Here is an 18,914-nt window from a genome sequence, read left to right on the forward strand (position 1 = left end):
GGAATATATTCAAACAATATTTGAAAGACTGATGCACATAAGCTCAGCTAACTAGCCACGCTAGAGGCCTTGTGCCTTATCTTGTGCTAGGAGCAGCTTTACTCCCAAGGTTGTAAACAACATTCCTAAGTGTCTACATTTGACAAGAGAGAGTCCTTTGTTTTCTTGCCTAATGAATAGGTAATGAAGGAAAGACCATACATGTTATAATTAGTATTGTGTTGTAACTTTAGATTGAAGGAAGTTTTGGCATATGTATTGCTTTAAAGAGAAAACAGCTATGTATATAAAGCAGGCCCCACCCTTTCGGGCTTTGCTCAGCTTTTGGAGAGCAATCCCACGGAGCCTTTATTGCTAGCAATAAACACCCTTTTGTTATTCCTCAACGCTGCTGGAGTTTTTCCTTTCAGTCCAGACATTTATTTTGCTACAATACCAATATGGAGAATTAAAAATTTTGACCGGTTTAGAATAACTCCTGTAAGGAAAAAAATAGTAAAATACAATGAACCAGGTTACTGAATAAATGGCTGTGTTAGGAGGGGCAGTTAACTAAGTACAACTGAAGCCCCAAGTAAGAAGGGGAAGGAAGTCAAATGCTAATGGGTTACAAATGAATCAAATAAATAAGTATGCATTTGTGTGTGTGTTTTCCCTTTTATTGTGTTTTAAATATATATTGTTTAATTACAGGAAAATCAAGTTGTTACAATGTGGTATGATGAATGTATGTCTAAAGAAACCAATAAAAATGGACTGGGGGCGGGGGGGGGGGAATACAAGCTGTCCCATACAGGGCTGATTCACTTCTTCTTAGACTCACTTCCCTCTCGTTTCCTTCTCTATTCTCAGTTGTTGCTTTATTGGCCCTGCCGCTCCTGTGGCAATACATTGCGTGGGCAGGACCACTTCAGGCTGCAGGTATGTTTCAATGCTACAGAGCAGCTACATGCCAATTAAGTGGGATGGGGACCAGGCTGGGCTGAATCCTCCTATGTTATGATTTTTCCCCCCTGCAAGGGGCACTGAAAGATGCCAATCTCCACCTGCCTTCTGAAGTGGTACAGCCCAGCGCGGGTAGGGGAGGGGGGTTCATATTATGTTTCACACAAAGCCTTTCTGCACCGTATCAGTGGCGCGTGACGCAACAGGAAAGCCTGGAAGCGGCCGAGAGGCGCAGCTGCCCCTGGTTGCGAGGAGAGGTTTCCTCAGAACGTCTCCTTCCCCTTCCGCAACCGGACGACGCCGCGTAACGTCGCACTGCATTGCGGCTCCCCCCTCCCCCCCACACACACTACCGGCCCGCAAATTCCCTACCTGCCCCCCGCCCCGCCATAAAGAAACCCGCGCTGGGCCCAAGCGCGCGAAACCACTTGGCGAGGACCCTGCGCGCGCCTCGGCGTCTCCGCCGCGCGCCAGGAATGGTGGGGTTGAACCTTTGATGGAGCGCCGCGATCCGAAGCCGCACGAAGGTGAGTCAGCGGCGACGGTGCGACACTCGCGGAGCCGGGGGGGAGCCGGGCCGGCCTCTGGCGCGCAGGAGGCGAGGAGGAGCCCAGCTCGGAGGGAGAGGGATGCCGAGGCGGAACGAAAGAGACGGGGAGCGGAGGGACGCGGCGCGGGCTGGAAGGCGTTTCCGCAAGGCGGCTGCTCAGGAACCAGGTTGAGACCAACCTGGGAGTGATTCCCATGGAACTCAGTGGGAGTAACTTACGAGTAGGCACATGTAGCATTGCACGGTCATCCGTTCCCTGGCTGGGGCTGTTGAAATTGGGCACCATCGAAAAGGGATAACAAACCACGTCAGACATGATGCTTCCAAGTTGGCCTGCTTGGCCTCTTGCAGGTGGCAGTTGTAAGGCCCGAATCTCCAGCTGGGTTTAATATTACTATTACTAGTTTTAATTGTTTTATGATTCTCATGAAGCCTCCAAGTTGGCCTGCCTGGCCTCTTCCAGGTGGCAGGTGTAAGGTCTGAATCTCCAGCTGGGTTTATTATTATTATTAACAATAATAATAATTAACAAGAACAATAGCAAAACATTAAGAAAACTGTGTGTGCAGTTTACAAATTTCAGCTGGGTGCAAATGGAGGCGATCTGCCCTTCTCTACCCCCCTCTCCCAATTAGCTTCTATCTGCAAAGCTGCCCTGTGACATCACCAGGGGCTGGGATGCTCCTGGCCTGGCAGTCCTAAAATGGCTTTGATTTTCTGGTCAACATGACACCTGCTGTGATAATTGCACTGCATTAACCACAAGTTTCTTTTCTATATCTAGGGCCAACGTTAAGAAACTTCTTTTTCGGCCAAGTTGCTTTTTAAATTTTTTAGACGGAAGATGATCAGTTCATTTTCTTATTTTGAACAAGAAGAAGTGACGTGGCTCATGGACCTCCTGAAAAATTGGATGTATCCAAATAATTATCTAGGGATTTTCACAGACTATACAGTGTACCTCTTGGTGATATTAACACCATTCATAATTCTGCTGTCACCTGTCTTAGTCATTCTTGGATGTATTTATCTTTCTAATTTTCTTCTGAATATTTACAAGATAAAGATTAAGTTAAAAGGAGATGATTATCTCAGTAAGTCATGGGACACTGGAAGGAGGGCAGTGCTTTATCTTTGGGACATGTATGGCACAGTGTGGCATGGTAAGCACCATTTTCTCCCCCTTCCACATTGCACAGGGACAACTTGGGTAACAGGATTATTTATTAATCATGAATTTAAAAAGTATTATTTATTAAAGTTTTTGTTAGAAATACTGCAGAAATCGATTTTAATAATATTCACTTGTATCATGCAGTTCAAGTGCTTAAAGCACTTTTCATACTTTTATCTCAGTAAGCTTAACAACAGCCCTGTAAGCTGAACTGGTAGCATTATCGACTTACCTAAAACTGTGTAGGCAGCAGTCTTTTATATGTTTACCTGGAAGAAGTCCTACTGACCTCAGTGGTGCTTACTAATGAGTATGGGATTGTATCACTAGGCTACAATTATATTCATACTGACCTGAGAGTTAGCCATATTGAACTCAATGGGTGTTAGGAGTAGACCTCTATCCAGCTATCTAGCTACTATTTATTTATTTATACCCTGCACTTTAGCTGAAAATGTGAGTAGACATCCATTTATTTATGTTCCCAGAGTGGCTTACAAAAGTCACCAGCAAAGCAGTCCTTTTCCTCAGACACACAACTTCAAATGACAAAAACAGACAAGGAAAAAGACATGAGGAGGGAATAGTTAAAAGGCAGGTCAAGTACCAGTTCTAACAGTTACATTTCTTGCAGGGATGAAAGGTAGCTTGATAAGAGTGGCTGCCAACGAGTGACACTTGAGGAAGGGCCAAAGAGGTGACAGAATAGCCCTGTTTCTCTTCTCTCCCTCTCCTCTTTATGGCACTTTGGTACTTGACTACATGAACAGGGACTTGGGTTATCAGTATTGTATGAAGATTCCATACATCATTAAAATCTTTTTTATTTTTTACATGATGGAATGGTAATTTAGTAAAAGTACTGACATCCGTGGAAGTGAAAGCATCATTATTCAAACCACCACAAGATGCGTACCAGATACATCTAGAGTCCCTGTGCTACATGAATGTAGGGTCTTAGCAAATGCAGTGGGTTTCACTTCCCAGGGTGGAACAGTGGAGATACCCAACAGTAGGTCTGTGCACCACCTGTGACTGTGAGGCATCACCATTCCCAGCCCCAAATTTCAGTTTCTTTGGTTTTAGGCTGGCTCTCAGAGCACCCCTCACCTGCAAACAGCCCAGTACCATAGGAACAGGGGAGATGGCCAAACAGGAGTTTCATACCTGTCTTCAGATTGCCCAGTTGGCTGTACTTTTGGCTATTTGAGAGGTGTGTAAGCTTCAGCCTTGATCAGGGCTGGGCTGAGAACCAAGAAGGGGTGAAGTGTCTGAGAGGAATTCACTGTTGGGCTTTTACAGTTGCTCTGTCAGCACAAGTATTTCTGCCTGCCTCCTCTCCTCCCCACACATGATGTTCCAGGGTTTCTCTTGACCCTCCAGAGTAGATTGGTGGAAGTAGAACAAGGAAAGCCCCATTGTACTAGAGAAGCCCCTGTGGTGGCTTCAACTAGAGTGTCAGGTTAGTTGCATCCAGCCCTGTAGGTCCTTTATAAGCCTTGGGTGAAATTTTTCATTTCTGAACCAACAGCTCCTTTAGAGCTCCACGCTCAGCTTTCAGGAGCTGCAGAAATAGGTAAGTGCAACTGTGTCTGAATTTTAAAGAAATTAATCACAGGCACAGGAACTGATGATAATTGGGACCAAAGCATGTAGGAAGGAGGTTAAATCCTTCCCTTAACAGCCACAATGCCAATGAACATTTGCCTCTCAATCTAAAAAATACCAGCGGGAAGTGGGGAAGTTTCTGCCCTAAGCCTCATACCTGTCTAGGAGGCTGATTTTTGTCAAAATCATTGCTGGGAAAGGAAGGACCACAATGGAAACCTTACCTTATTCTTCTTCTTATTATTATTCTTTTAAGCATGGATGTAGGTGCTCACTGTGCAATTAAAGTATCATCTGGTTCGGCTGTCATTGTAGTGAAATAGGGGAATACAGGCTACTCAACACTGTTAGACTAAAAAATTAATTTGGAGTCCGTTTCTGACTGTAATAACTCTACTAACATTTGACATTCCTTGCAATTTCTTCTGTTGCTTTCTGCTAATCTTAGGGGCTTGATTGAAGCAATGCTAAAACTCTTGTATTCTGTGCTTTGAACAGGTTATGAGGTGCACGGGATGGATAAAGTACCAGAAGGACCAGGGCTTGTTGTATTTTACCATGGAGCCTTTCCTCTAGACTATTTCTACTTTGTATCTAGACTCTATTTGCAGACAGGCAGACTCTGCCAATCAGTGGTTGATTACCATTTTTCCAAAATACCAGGTAAAATGTAGTGGGTGTGCATGTGCATTGTGTTGCAAAACTTTAAAATGTACACCATAATTTTAAAATGCTAGTCCTGAAACACAGGCATATCTGGGTACTGTTGCATTGCTGATAGGAAATAATATGCATCTTGCCTGGACCAGTGTTAGAAATGGCCAGTCTCGGGGGCAATTTTAGAAACCCCCAGTCAAGTCCCTAGGTATGTCATAATTGACATTTCCACTTGTTGTGCTTACATTGGCTTTAGTTTGCTTCTACATTTATATAGGTTTATACAGATGTGCCCAAGGACTAGTGTTTCTCTGTAACCTCGGGATGTCTAGGATGGCTCTTTCAGTGTCTAGTACCCCTCTGAAAATATAAAATAGGCCAAGATTAGCACTTTATGTAGTATCTCCTGGAAAGTTATTTGAAGGATTCAATTACTTGCCTCAACAAACCAAGAATAACTAACCGCGTATATTGCCCAGAAGATGCCTTAGAAGATGTGCTAACCTGCTGATAAAACTACAAGAAAAGTCTAGAAAGATGCACATAGAAAAAGAACACGAATGATGGACTCCTCCAAAGGGATACAGTGGTACCTTGGCTCTCAAACTTAATCCATTCTGGGAGTCTGTTCGGCTCCCGAAACCATTCGAAAGCCAAGGCACAGCTTCTGATTGGCTGCAGGAGCTTCCTGCACTCAAGGGGAAGCCATGTCGGACGTTTGGCTTCCAAAAATGTTCACAAACTGGAACACTTCTGGGTTTGCAGTGTTGAGGAGCCAATTTGTTCGACAACTAAGCCGTTCAAGAACCAAGGTACCACTGTATTTCACTTTCTATGCTCCCTGGAGCCATTGCTGTTTTGCCAGCTCTCAGCTCTCCTTATCCAATGCCTTTCCTTCTCCCCTCTTTTCTAAACAATCTGCTTCCTATGTTTTCTAAATTTCAAAGCCTAACTATAATGTCTTGTCTTGTACCGCTGTGTATTCTAACTACCTGAATGCCGCCTACTGATTCAAGTCTTGTTGCCTTTGGGGTTTTTGTTGTTGTTCTGTGTGTGAGTGTTTTAAGCCCACATCCATGAAGCCCAGTTTGTTATTTTAAAGAGCAATATTTTTGTTTGCCTCTTTCAGAAAATAAGTTTTGACCTTGAAAGCTTTTAGATATGACTAGTTTATATAAGTGTTGAATGAACACATTTTATTTTTAGTGATTTGTTTCAGGTTCTCAGCACTCAGTTATTAAGTATCAATTATTAAAGAAAATCTCAGTTTAGTAAGAGATTTGTGTATTTGTGTCTGTGCGTGGGATAGTGCCCTCCAGAACAACAAGGTAACTATTAGTACTTCAGGAGTCAGCGTGCTTGTGCTCCCCCTCCCTTTCTGTCTCCCATCCAAGTACTAACCAAGCCTGACCCTGCTTAGCTTCCAAGATCAGACAAGATTGGTCGTGTTTAGGATAGTATGGCTGTAGACCCACTTTCTCTCTGTCAAGTAGCTAAGGAGCACTCTCAGAGTAGGTACAACTGATCATGTGTTAGAGAGGGGAGGCAGCTGTGCTCTGTTAAATTAGCTGTGGGTTTCTATGTTTGATACATTTGCCTTGGATGAAAGAGGAAGAGAAACATTGGAATCTAATGCATTTATAAAAACACATTTCAGAACACTGTTATACAGTATGCATAATTAAGCCCTGGTAATCCATTTGCAACATCTAAGGCTGAAAACCTTGGAAACTTAGGACAACATCCAATGGTGCGCAATGGATTTGGGGTTTCTTGTCTACCTCCCTAGCCCACGAAATGCCCATAAATTCTGTTTCAGAGGATCCTCTGGTCCTCCAGAGCAAATTATGGGGGTATATGGGAGGCTTTACAGCTGAGGAAGGTGAAGCCTCTTCATGTTACTGAATGCTGCTCATGCTATGTTGGATCTTGCCCTTAATTTTGAGTAACTTTTATTGGACTCAGTAGGAGTTATTTACATAGGAGCAGGCTACATGAATGGCATGTAGATTTGCTTTCAAATTAAATGTTAGATGTTGGGAGCAGAATAATATATCAAGCTTTGGTTTCTTAATGTGCATATAAAGATTTTGGTGTTCCAAAAAAGGATGTGCAACAAGCTGCATGTTTGCATGGATGAATTAATGTAATGCTCAGAAACACAAATGGATGCTTTCTGTTAGCCCTGCAGTCTCATGCCTTTTCTGTCCACAACTGATAAACATAATTTAATTTTATTACATACAAGACAGATGCCAACTTTTAGGCTACAGTCCTACACTTACTTACCTGGCAGTGAGCCTCACTGAACTCTGGTTCTGGCTTCTGAGTGGAAGTGTATAAAATTGTGCTGTTGCCTTTGAGCCTATCTTTCATAAAAGATGGCAAACCTTTCACTTTTTTATGTCTAAAATGTGCAGGATGTACTTGTTTTATATAGTGTGTTTTCCCTTTAACAAATTATTTCTCCTGCAGGTATCAAACTGTTTTATAAAGTACATGGCCTTACACATGATGGAAGAGAGGAATGTGTTGAAATTCTGAGAAAGGGATACTTGCTTGGAGTCTTACCAGGTGGAGCCCGAGAAGCACTTTTTAGTGACGAAAACTACAGTCTCTTGTGGGGTAGCCGCAAAGGCTTTGCTCACGTGGCCAGAGATGCAAAAGTGGTGAGTGGCCAGGTGCTGTAGATTTGAAGAGTGTATTTGTGTCCCTGAATAGAAAACGCATTTGCAGCAAAGCCGTAAGAGAACCTTTCGAAAGATCAGTGATGCTACAACCGTTTTATCCACGTGTGGTGAGAAAATACTGGCAGGTTGTCTGGACGTGTCATGGGATGAGAAATCTCATCTGCTGGACAACTCCACCTGATACACTACTAACAGGATAAAGGCTACAACCTTTCAATAGGACAATGACCAGCAGTGCCTGTGCACCAGCTGCATTTAACTTTAGAGGGAAGTTAAACTTACTTGTGGAGGGTAAAATACATTAACATGATCCAAAGGGGAAGGGGTTGGATCCTTAAAGCAAAGGTTTTTCCTTTTGACTTATGCACTTGATATTTTCTAACTTCAAAAAACTTGTTAGGTGGGGCATAAGAGAGTTAAGGAAATGAGAGTTAACTCTTTCCCACTGGAAATCAGTGAGATTTAAAAGTTTTTATCTTTGGGCTCATGCCCCACGACAGCTGAAGAAATATAATTTATTTATTTCCTTTCACTTGTATACCACCTTTCTTCCACCGTGTAACCCTGGGTGGTGCCCATGTGATTCCCGGGTGGTGGCCAGGCACACATCAGTTCAGCTTCAGCAAGGTGGTGGTCTCATGTGGCTCCAGACCGCACCCTGGGATGATTAATGAAAGGGAATCCCCTCCTTTTTTCAAAACGGCAAACACATGCATGAATATTCTCACCCACTCATTTTCTTAGTATTAAATTGCTGAGTAACTTGCTCTAATTTTCATTGGCAGTGGCATTACTTTTATCACTACAGTATGTGAATGAGTCTCAAACTCTTGTCCTTCTCCTTCCCTCCCCTTCCCCAACTAGGAGGGGGAAACTGGAAGCATTATGTAGCATTATGCCTGAAATTGGTAAGCTGTTTAGCTAAACTTCAAACATTGTTTCAATAAAACATAGTTCAGAGTTTACTTGACAATGAAGTGAAAGTTTCTGATGATCTCACAGATGCACCAGAGTAGCTGGGTTTCCTCAGCCAGATGAGCAGGGTATAAATAATAAATTATTATTAAAATTATTATAACGCAAAAAGCCAAAGCTTATTAATGTAAGGGCTAAACCATAGTTTATCATTACATTGAGATGTGTCGATTTCAGTTTATGTAATGAGCTTAAAATACTGATGCTGAAATTTTGAGAGACATAGGTGAAGTGATAAGTTTCATTGGAAAACTGGTTTCAGAATTGTGGCATCTTACCATACAACACCTTTTTTATACATAGAGATAACATCCATTAGATGATTTCCTTTTTGTGCATGGAGGATAACTATGATATCAATACAAGATATTTAAGTAGTGGAGGCTGAACTACTGCCCTAATTGTGGCTACTTTTCTCCCACCTTTCTCAGCCTATCATCCCTATATTTACAAAAAATCTTCGGGAAGGATACAGAGCACTTGGAAAAATATGTAAGATTGATTCCCCTTGCATCTTCCCATATCAGCTTATGCCCTAGGGCTAAACACATTACACATAAGTAAATTCCACTGGCTTCAGTTGGACTTCTGTATAACTGTGTTTAGAATTTTTCTCCTGGAATATTTTTGTTGTCATCTTGAACTTTATGCTGTCATACATCCTTCTCTGCATTGCATCACACTGTCTTATCCTAGCTCTTTTTCCTTTACCTGCTCCATCTCTGTTTGTGTGGTTCTTCCTCTTCAGTTTCTTTGAATTTGTTTAGGTGTCCAGTTGTGCCTGGTCCATGGCCGGGTAATGCGGATTTACTTGTACTGTAGTCTAGTATGTATTTGTGCACACATTAGCACATTGAAATCAATGAGGTTTAAAATATGTATAATTATACAATGGGTTGAGGCTGCTTATTGTGCATGACAATTTAGACATACTTTTTGCACAGTTAGCACCAACTGCATGGCCTTTGCTCATCTATTATTAAGGCTTCTTCTCATTCCTAAGACTATATCATATTACCATATATTAAAAATGAGAATTTTTGAAAAATTTACACACAGGGCCATTTAAGTGGCTGTATGAACGTACCCGATGGCCAATTGTTCCTGTATATGGAGGGTTTCCAGTCAAATTTTGCTCCTATGTAGGAGATCCCATTCCTTATGATCCGAATATAACAGTTGAAGAACTAGTTGAAAAGGTAAGTTTGGTGTACTAGGTTTTATTAATACCTATGTTCTAAAGTACAAGGCATATGCGTAATGTAGTATTCTGGGAGTGCAATCCTATGCACACTTTTCTGGGTGTACATCTTACTGAGTTCAGTGTTTCTTGCTTTTCAGTAGGCATGCATAAGGTTACATGGTTAGGATGCAATCTTACACCCATTTACCTGAGATTGATTCAGCTGGACTTACTTCTGAGTAGACATGTATAGGTGTTCACTTAAACTCCTCACTGGAGTATCAGGAAGTCCTGGGGAAGAAAACAGAAGAGATGCATTGCTGAAATATTGGACTTAACAGAAGAGAAAATAACAGTGGCCAAAAAATGCTGAGGTAAAATACTGGGCTTATAGAAAATAATGGAAGGGACCCAGCATACCCCAATTGCCTAATATGGTTTTTGGTTTTCAAAAGAGCATTACAGATAAGAAACCAGTGTTGCAGGTTCACACAGTGAAAATATCAACACTTGCCTGAAGACAGAGAAAGTGTAGCAGAATTAACCTACGGTAAAATTGTCTCCTGGGTTTCAGTGAGCCTCTCCTGTCATTTTCTGATGCGTTCTTTTGTGCACACCGGGAATTTGAGAAAAGGGGAAGATTACAAAACTCGGGAGGGTGTCCTCCAGTGTGCTTTATAGTGGTATAAAGACATTAAAAATAGATTAGATTATACATGGGGAAATATTTCCTCAAGTTTATTTTGAAAGGTTGTGGGGTTAGTTTCACTTTCCCATTAATTTCAGTAGGAGTAATTAGGTCTCCTGGTGTGAATTCCTACGTGGAAAGGGGTGGAGAGAGGCATTCCACCTTTAAAGGCCTGCTGGCTTGGAGCAACCAGGCTGGAAAGTGGGGCAGTGCTGAACTTACCTCCTTCCACCCCACTTGTGTCTTCCTCCCTGCTTCTTTTGGTTTTAGTGAGAAGATAATTAGTTGTACCAGCTTGAGGTTCTTCCCTGGAACATTCTGTTTCCGGTCCTAATGACAGCTACCACCGGAAGATCACTGGTAGTACATCTATGCAAATAGAGTTTTCCATGGGTATAGCAGGAACATACAACTCCCTTGCTGCAACAGCTTCACTGGCCTGTCGGTCTGTTTCTGGGCGCAATTCAAAGTGCTGGTTATGACCTATAAAGCCCTAAGTGATTTAGTTCCAAGCTGACTGCATTTCCCCTATACAAACCAACTTGGATTTTGAGATCTTCAGGGGGAACCCTTCTCCTGGTCCTGCCACCCTAACAGGCCTGCTTGGTAGGGACTCGGGTGAGGGTCTTCTTGATGGCTGCTCCCGGACTCTGGAACTACCTCCCTAGGAAAGTTAAACTGGCTCCCTCCATGTTGTACTTCTGCTGGCAGATGAAGACTTTTTCATTGCAACAGGCCTCTTGAAATTGATTGCTTTTAATGAAAGAAAGGGCTGTTGCAATGCTGGATTTATTGTTTTAAATAGATTTGAGAGACAGAGAGTTTTAATTCTATCAATGTTTAATTGCTTCTTTCTGATATCTGTAAGTCATCTTGAGTCCCTGTCAGGGAAAAAGGCAGGGTATAAATAAATGAATAACAATAACAAGAATAATTCTATGGTGAACATGGGTTCTCCACTGGTAGATCATTTGATCTAAGGACAAGGGGCACTTCTATGCCATTCTCCACCCGGTAGATTTGGATTTAGGATTGCTCTGCTCATAAATTAAATGTAATTTGCATTTTTTAAAAAAAATTAAAGGGAGAGGAGAAAAGATGGAACACAACAGGACACATGACCTCTGAGAATTGCATGGAATATTAAGTGACAGAGCTCTACTTAAAAATTGGACCTACTAGGGTCCACAGCCACTCTGTTGTGTAGAAGGGTTAAATACTTTAAACTTACACTTGCATTTATATATTCTGGGGTTATATAAAAATAAACATAATATTTTCTGGATTTTTTTTTCAGACAAAGACAGCAATAGAAGATCTCAGAGATAAACACCAAAAAATGCCAGGTAGCATACAAAGAGCACTGTTGGAACGATTTTATAAGATTCCAAGTTAATAGGAAAATTCTTTTGAAAATGTATATATTTCCTTCCTAACAGTCTTGCAGCATTTTTTTATTTATACAAGCATCTCTTTTGTTGAAAAAACATGGCTAATGTTTTGTATCACAGAAACAGCATCTTTCACTCTAAGAAAAGTGCTTGAGTTGAGTTTTTGCCAGCTGTTTTGAGGGGGGGGCTTTTTATTTATCCAATTCAATTGGAGTTTAAGCCTGGTTTTGGCATTGAAACTGCCTGGGTCACCCTGATGGGGGTCTTTTGCTGGGAGAGAGTCAGGAAGAGTGCAACTGTTGATTCTCCTGGACCTCAGGGCACCTTTTCATACCATGAACCATTGTATCCCTCTTTCCAAGTTACTCCTGGGTAGCACTGCTCTTCTGCTCATACCATCTTGGCATACCAGGTAAAGTCCTACCTGGACAGAGAGTCTGGATTCAGTGTTCCATGTGCTGGTTACCTCCTGTTCGTATCACTGTGGTGCATTTTATATGAGGCAGCCTTTGAAAACTGGCCAGAAACTTCAGTCAATACAAAATACCAACTGTGACTAGTCATCTTCACTGGATCCGTTTATACCTTTAACACAAGAAAATAGCTCATCTAGTCTAGCATCTTTTTATTGTGGTGGCCAACCAGAGGCATATGGGAAATTGAAAGCAGGGCCTGAGCACAGCCCCAAATTCCCCTACATGCCCTTTTAAGCCCTTTGTGCTCTGAAGCCTTGGTATCTGAAGGCTGGCCCTCATTCCACATATATCTGCCAGGGCCAAAAATAATCATCAATAGGATGTTTCAGAAGGAAACATGTTGACTAGAAAGAGAAGGTGAGGTTCCCAGAGGAAGAAGAGAGCTTAGTGATTTTGTGGGACATTGGGGAAGCTTTTAGGGCAACAGTCAAAAGAAAGCAGGCCAGAGACTGGGGGCGATTCTACGGGGTAGGCTAGGAGTGAAATAAAGTTCTGGTTTTGCAAAAGAGCAATAGTGTGAGGGGTGCTATGGAAAGCATAGGAAGGAGAGTCTGAGATATTGGAGCCAGAAAGTCAAGAATGAAAGAAAGGACAGCAAAGGAAAGAGAGCAGGTCACCCGAAGAAGGAGGAGGAGGAAAGGTCCACAGGAATTTTTGGTGCAAGGAAATGAGATATTGCTGGCATTCAAAAGGCTAGAGCAAAAAGAACTGTTTTGATGACTGAGATGGAAGTGGGTGAATTAATGATTAAAATGAAAGCCCAAACCCCAATTTTCCTGTCTTATCAAAGTCATTGGGCTGGATTCAAGTAATGTTATGTACTAATGGAAACCAACATAAGAAAGATCCTGTCCCTTCCTAGACTAGCAATAGGAAGATAAAAATCAGCAGGAACTGTGCCCATATCTGTTATCCACTTGTAAGTTGATTTTGGTTGTGGTGACGCAAGCTGGCTTTTCAGCCTTCTAATCCATGCAAGGCTCCATCAAAGTGATAGTGATCTCAAAACTGTGTGAGAAAGCCTGTTCAGAATTGATCCCTTGGCCATGGAATGCCATCATCAGAGATGCACACCGTACAATTGCTTTCATATCTTACTGGATCAAGACAGATACCTTTTTATTTTCTCAGGCCATTTAAATTATGTTCTACATTGGTTCTACTACTGGATTTTATTCCTCTGCCCTGAGTTTCACAATGAATTATTGCTACTAAGTCTCTCTGCCCCTTTCTAAACCAATTTTCCTTTTTTAAATATATATGTATATATATAATGGTGTGTTGTTGATTTTTTTGTTATTTTATTGGTTTTAATCCCTATTTGTCATCCTGAGCGTTTTGATTATAAGGTTATACATTGTATGTATTAAAAAAATAAATAAATTCAGCTGCCCAAATAAGGTTGGTGTATGATTATATTGCAGCTCAAATCCATCCAAAACTGCAATCCTACATACACCCATTAAGACATTGGACCTACTGGACTATCACTCCCTGATAGACACATGAAAACTTGTTGGATATATTGTTCTATGAGATTCCAAGTACATCTGTCTGTAATTCCAACCACCGTATATAATTTGGTGATGTAATTAGATAATTTATTTAGGCATTTATTAAAGTGTTTGGGCTGCTGCTGTTTAATGGCAGATTGGCCCATAATCAGACATCTGTCATCAGCTTCAACTGGCCGGCTAAACCAGGTGAGGGTAGCCAATGAGTATGAAATCTTTGGTGAGTTAGGGACTTCCACTGCATGCAAAGACGGGCTCCAGCAGACTTGAGTGGACAAAACAAATCCAGATTGGAGTCCCCAAGTTAGCTGGATGGCATCTTATATGCCTCCTTTTGGAGACACAGGGTGGATCTTCACAGAGGTCAGATGCAGGTGGAACACTACCAGGTTGATCTGCATCCACCTCGAAGGCACTGATATGCTTTCAGTTCAACTTCTTACACAGGGCTTTCCAAGGCAGATCCTGTGTCGAGAGCCAGACATAACCCCCCACTTGGATCAGAGTTCCTGGTTGCCTGTGCACATCATATGTCCTCTGGTATGTCACTTTGGGGCGGTCAAGTTGCGCTCATAGCAACTGTTGAACTGCTTCCAGCTCTTCCAGTGTAAGAGCCAGTGGTTAAGAGCGGTAGATTCATAATCTGGGGAACCGGGTTCGCATCTCTGCTCCTCCACATGCAGCTGCTGGGTGACCTTGGGCTAGTCACACTTCTCTGAAGTCTCTCAGCCCCACTCACCTCACAGAGTGTTTGTTGTGGGGGAGGAAGGGAAAGGAGAATGTTAGCTCCTTCAGGTACTGATAAAGCGGGATATCAAATCCAAACCCCCCCTCCTCCTCCTCCTCCTCCTCCTTCTTCTTCTTCTTCTTCTTCCACTTCCACTTCCACTTCCACTTCCACAACCTCTGCTGCAGCCAGCACTGACAAGAGGGGAGCCGGTGTCTGGCAGGTGTGAGGATGATATCCATTGTTCACAAGGGAGTTTGCTTGGTGGAGGCATGCAATGAGTTATTGTATGTCAACTTTGCTAGCTAGAGGAATGCCATCCAATTGTGCTGCTGGTAATTGACATAGCAGTAGAAATATTGCTGCATAGTTTATTTCCTTTCCTCTGCATTGCCATTTGTAGCTGGATGGTGGGCAGAAGAGATGCTCAGCTCCAGCTCCAGCCACTGCATTGAATGCCTTGCAGAACTGAGCAGTGAAGTGGGTTCCTGTGCCAGAGACAATCTGCTGCGGTAGCCAGTGCAGCTTAAAAATGTGGTCTACAAACAGCTGTGCAGTTTCTCTGGCAGTAGGGAGCCCCTTGCATGGGATGAAATGTGCTAGATAACCATTGTGATTCATTTACTATCAACACTGTTCAAAGGAATTGGACATTATTTGCTGGCAGCCCAGGCTGGATAAATAGAAACCTGTCTAGTTATACAGTAGATAAGTTGTGCAACTAATGGCTCTTGTTGTAAAATAACCCTTGTGTAATTGAATTTTACATAAGTGAATGCCACACCAAAGTTAATTTCACATGACTTACTTATTGCACAAATTTTAATTATGAGTTTCAATCATGTGCCAAGTGATTTATTATGTATGTATTTATAATAATTGGGTTTTGTGCAATTAGATTTTGGACAGTTTAGTGTATAATGTGTACATGGCTTATATGCAATAGGTGGCTTCTTTTCAAGCTAAAATAATTGGGTCATGTACAAAGAAGCTCAAAAAGGAGAAAGTATGAATATTAGAAAATGATGAAAAATTTAAAAAAAACCTAGAGAAATTACTCAAGTGGAGTTAAAGTTCTGCAGTTCAGATTTTGTATGTAAGGTATATGCATTTTATATGCATGCCCATTTTTGTACGCTTTCCAGTGGTTTTTTTGTTTTTTTTGTGTGTGTGTGTGGTTTTTTGTGGTGGTTTTTTAAAAAAAATAATAATAATACGGTACATACAGTATATTCATTTTGATCCAAAACTTCACTGTAGAATTTGGAGAAGGATGCAATACAATTGATAGCTGTGTTCAGCTCTGCAATTCAGTCTGGGACTGGCAAGTTGTTTTAAAATGCTGACCATTTAAAATGCTGACCAGATAAGGATGTTTAGCATAAAGAAGCTAGGGGTCTGAAGGGAAGGGAAGGATTTGGGGCTTGCAGTTCCAGTGGTGAGCTAGGAGAGGTGCAGAAGAGGAAAAAGGCCACTAATAATAATAATAATAATAATAATAATAATAATAATAATAATAAATTTTATTTATATCCCGCCCTCCCCAGCCGAAGCCGGGCTCAGGGCGGCTAACAACAATAAAACAGTACAAAAGTACAACATAAACAACATTCTAAAATCATTCATTATAAAAATTAATTGTTATGTGTTGGGGAAATAGGCTGTATGTCTGAACCGCCTTCTAATTCCTGGGATCAGCATAGGTTCAATTCCTGGAACAGCCTGACTAGCTTCCTGATGAAATAATGGCTCTCTAAGTATGGGCCATTAAGGTAACAAAGGGAGTGCCTCTGTGCCATAAGACAAATAGGATGGTGACAAAGGCCAAAGTTGCGCAGTTATGTGAGCTTAAAGGTAGAAGCTGGCAGGCTGTAGGTTGGGCAGCCAGGAGACTGAGCAATAAAAAGAGCCTTTTGAAATATGAGAAGCAGAAGTGCTCTGGTCCATAGGGTCAGGAAGAGTCAGACACGACTAAACAATAAGGAGAAGCAAAACCCTCTTCGGGTCTTAATGATGTGAACCCCTTCATCATAGGTTCGGGGTGTGTGTGTGTGTGTGTGTGTGTGTGTGTGTGTGTGTGTGAATAAACCATATATCATAAAGACCCCACAGTCTCAACTGTCCCTCATTCTAAAGGAAACACATACCCTGGATAAGCACTCATGGAATCACACACCTCTCAGATATTGGAGTTGTGTGCAACAGAATTATAAAAAGAGCCTATCAAACACTGTATTGAAACGAGTACCCAACTTTTCAGAGTAATGGACTCTGCAGGAGGTAAGACACACTCTGATGATCCAGGAGACCTTGGGCGGGTACAGGTTCTCATATGTCATGAGTGTCTTTACAATTCTGAGATTCTGCTTTCTATGTGTCTATCATAGAGTTGAAAGGTATCCTGAAGGTCATCTAGCCCAACCCCCTGCAATGCCAGCAATCTCAACATTCAGTCCCCCATCCAGCTTGAAAGCATACCAGATCCTGTTAGCTTTGTACATGTGCTAGCAGTTTTATTGCTGTATCACTAGGAGGTTGTTAACATCCATGTGTATGGGAGAGTGGAGCCCTATTCTCACATTCATTAAACAGAGGGTGAGGGATTGAACTGATTGGTCCCACTCAATTTCAGTGTGTTCAACAGAAGGTGTGAGCAGGGCATTAAATTCATACAGCTGTATACGTCTTTCACTTGAACTTGTGGAGGTCAATGATGAGGTCACTTGGCACAACCCCATTCCTGTTTTCCATGCACTGGGCTCCTCCAATCCGTATGAATTTGAGCCATGGGCTCCATGAAATTTGGACCCTCATGTTCCCCATCCCTGGTCTAAAAAGAACAGTGGGTAACAACTGCATTGCACATTCTTCTTTCTTGACTGATCAATGTGACACAGTGTGGAGAAGAAGGGTAGTTATGTGTCTTTGCTCATGCATTATTTTTATTAGACATGATGACAAGGATGCCCAAGTAGAGAGACAGGGGGCAACTGTGGTTCTGTCTTGGTTTTAAAGAGACCAAATGAGAGCCAACGTGTGTCTGGTATGGTAGAGAGTTATGGGGTATTTGTAAGGGGGAAATAATTTCTGATAATGCTCTTAAGCACAACAACAACATAACCCAGGAGACACCACGACATGAAACATGTTTTACTGCACAGGGGTTAATTTGATCTTTTCTAGAGATTAGCTTTGGGACATGTGAAATAATAGCAGCGCTTTTGAGCACGAGGACAATCTCCACGAACGCCTATTTTGCATCATGGCGAAGCGCTTCCGTAACCGAGGATGTGGTTTCTAGGAAAACTAGTAGCCTGTGCGGCAGCTCACATTTTAAAAATAGAGCACTGTGGCTTTTGGAAACGGAGGGCGTGGATTTACACAGAGAGAGAGAGGGAGGGAGGGAGAGGGAAAGAGAGTTCCTTGTAACATGGACAACATTAGAAAATGGGAGACGGGCTGTCGTTAAGGATTGATGTTGCGCCATCCAGCGGGATAAAGTTGCATTTCTTATGACAGCCCTTTTTTTGCCTCTGCCTTCCTGTGCCGGAGGCGGAGAGGGAGGGGTAAACCGGCCTCGAGAACACCTGTGACCTGGCAACAGCACAAAACAACTGCACGGCTGAAACAGCACAAAATCTTTTATTGTAATTGTAGTTCAAATGTCCGCAGAACAGGGAGGGGTCCCCCCCCCCATCCTTCCAGCCTCGCCAAGCAAATTCGCTCTGCGGCACAAAGCGGCCCCGCGCGCCATCGCCTTTTTTCCCCGCCGGACTCTTACAGGGCGCAACGCTCGCGGAGGCGCACTTCCGCCGGAAATACCCGTCCGCGTGCGGGTCCGCCACGCTGTTTCTCCCGCGGGGTTCGGAGCCCTTGCTTGCCTCGAGTCCTTTCGAGGGGCAGAAGTGGCGGCATGTTGCGCGAGGTGCCGCAGACCCTGGTGGTGGCCGAGCTGCTGCTCACGCTGCGGGGCGAAGGAGAGGCGGAGGCAGGAAGCAACATCCTCTGCCTGTGCACGCGAGCCTTCGTGGAGTGAGTCGGGGGGGGGTCGTGGAGTCGGGGGGGGCGAGGGGGGGGAGCCGGTGTGAGCGGCCACCCAGAAGGTCTCACTCGCTTTTTTTTGCTTGCTTGTTTATTCCCCGCCTAGTTCTCTGACAGGGATCCGAGGCGGCTTAATTGCGGGAGAAGTGGCGCCGAGGAGTGTCCTTTTGAATTCCCGCGGCTTCTGAGTAGTAGCAACCTGGTGGTGGTGATGATGACACTGGGTTAGATCCACCAGTTCACTGTTTCCCACCAAACTTAGAACAATAACATGCCGCTTTGGAGAGCGTAATCT

At 42.8% G+C, this 18,914-nt stretch overlaps 1 protein-coding gene across 3 annotated transcripts; it reads left to right on the plus strand.

Annotated features, from left to right (window-relative positions):
* The first annotated feature begins 333 nt into the window (after positions 1-333).
* Positions 334-13,741, plus strand: LOC309539304 (DGAT1/2-independent enzyme synthesizing storage lipids-like). Of its 3 annotated transcripts, none has more exons than XM_082235279.1 (7): positions 334-1,472; positions 2,280-2,658; positions 4,776-4,940; positions 7,410-7,603; positions 9,031-9,091; positions 9,659-9,798; positions 11,768-13,741. In XM_082235279.1, exons 2-7 carry the CDS (start codon positions 2,340-2,342, stop codon positions 11,864-11,866), a joined length of 978 nt encoding a protein of 325 aa, XP_082091405.1. In that variant the 5' UTR covers positions 334-1,472; positions 2,280-2,339; the 3' UTR covers positions 11,867-13,741. The 3 variants fall into 3 exon arrangements, with proteins under 3 accessions (XP_082091405.1, XP_082091407.1, XP_082091406.1); XM_082235280.1 differs by lacking the exon at positions 334-1,472 and adding an exon at positions 1,497-1,662; XM_082235281.1 differs by lacking the exon at positions 4,776-4,940 and having other exon boundaries at positions 688-1,472; positions 11,768-13,739.
* The last annotated feature ends 5,173 nt before the right edge of the window (positions 13,742-18,914 follow it).

The sequence above is a fragment of the Podarcis vaucheri genome, assembly GCF_965113315.1.
Source record: "Podarcis vaucheri genome assembly, chromosome: 8".
In the NCBI taxonomy this organism is placed as follows: Eukaryota; Metazoa; Chordata; class Lepidosauria; order Squamata; family Lacertidae; genus Podarcis; species Podarcis vaucheri.

Excerpts from the sequence above, each read along its gene's own strand:
- LOC309539304 (XM_082235279.1), top strand. The coding sequence starts at position 2,340 with ATGATCAGTTCATTTTCTTATTTTGAACAAGAAGAAGTGACGTGGCTC. Across the intron at positions 4,941-7,409 it reads CCATTTTTCCAAAATACCAG|GTATCAAACTGTTTTATAAA; the intron begins GTAAAATGTAGT and ends TTTCTCCTGCAG. Across the intron at positions 7,604-9,030 it reads TGGCCAGAGATGCAAAAGTG|CCTATCATCCCTATATTTAC; the intron begins GTGAGTGGCCAG and ends CACCTTTCTCAG.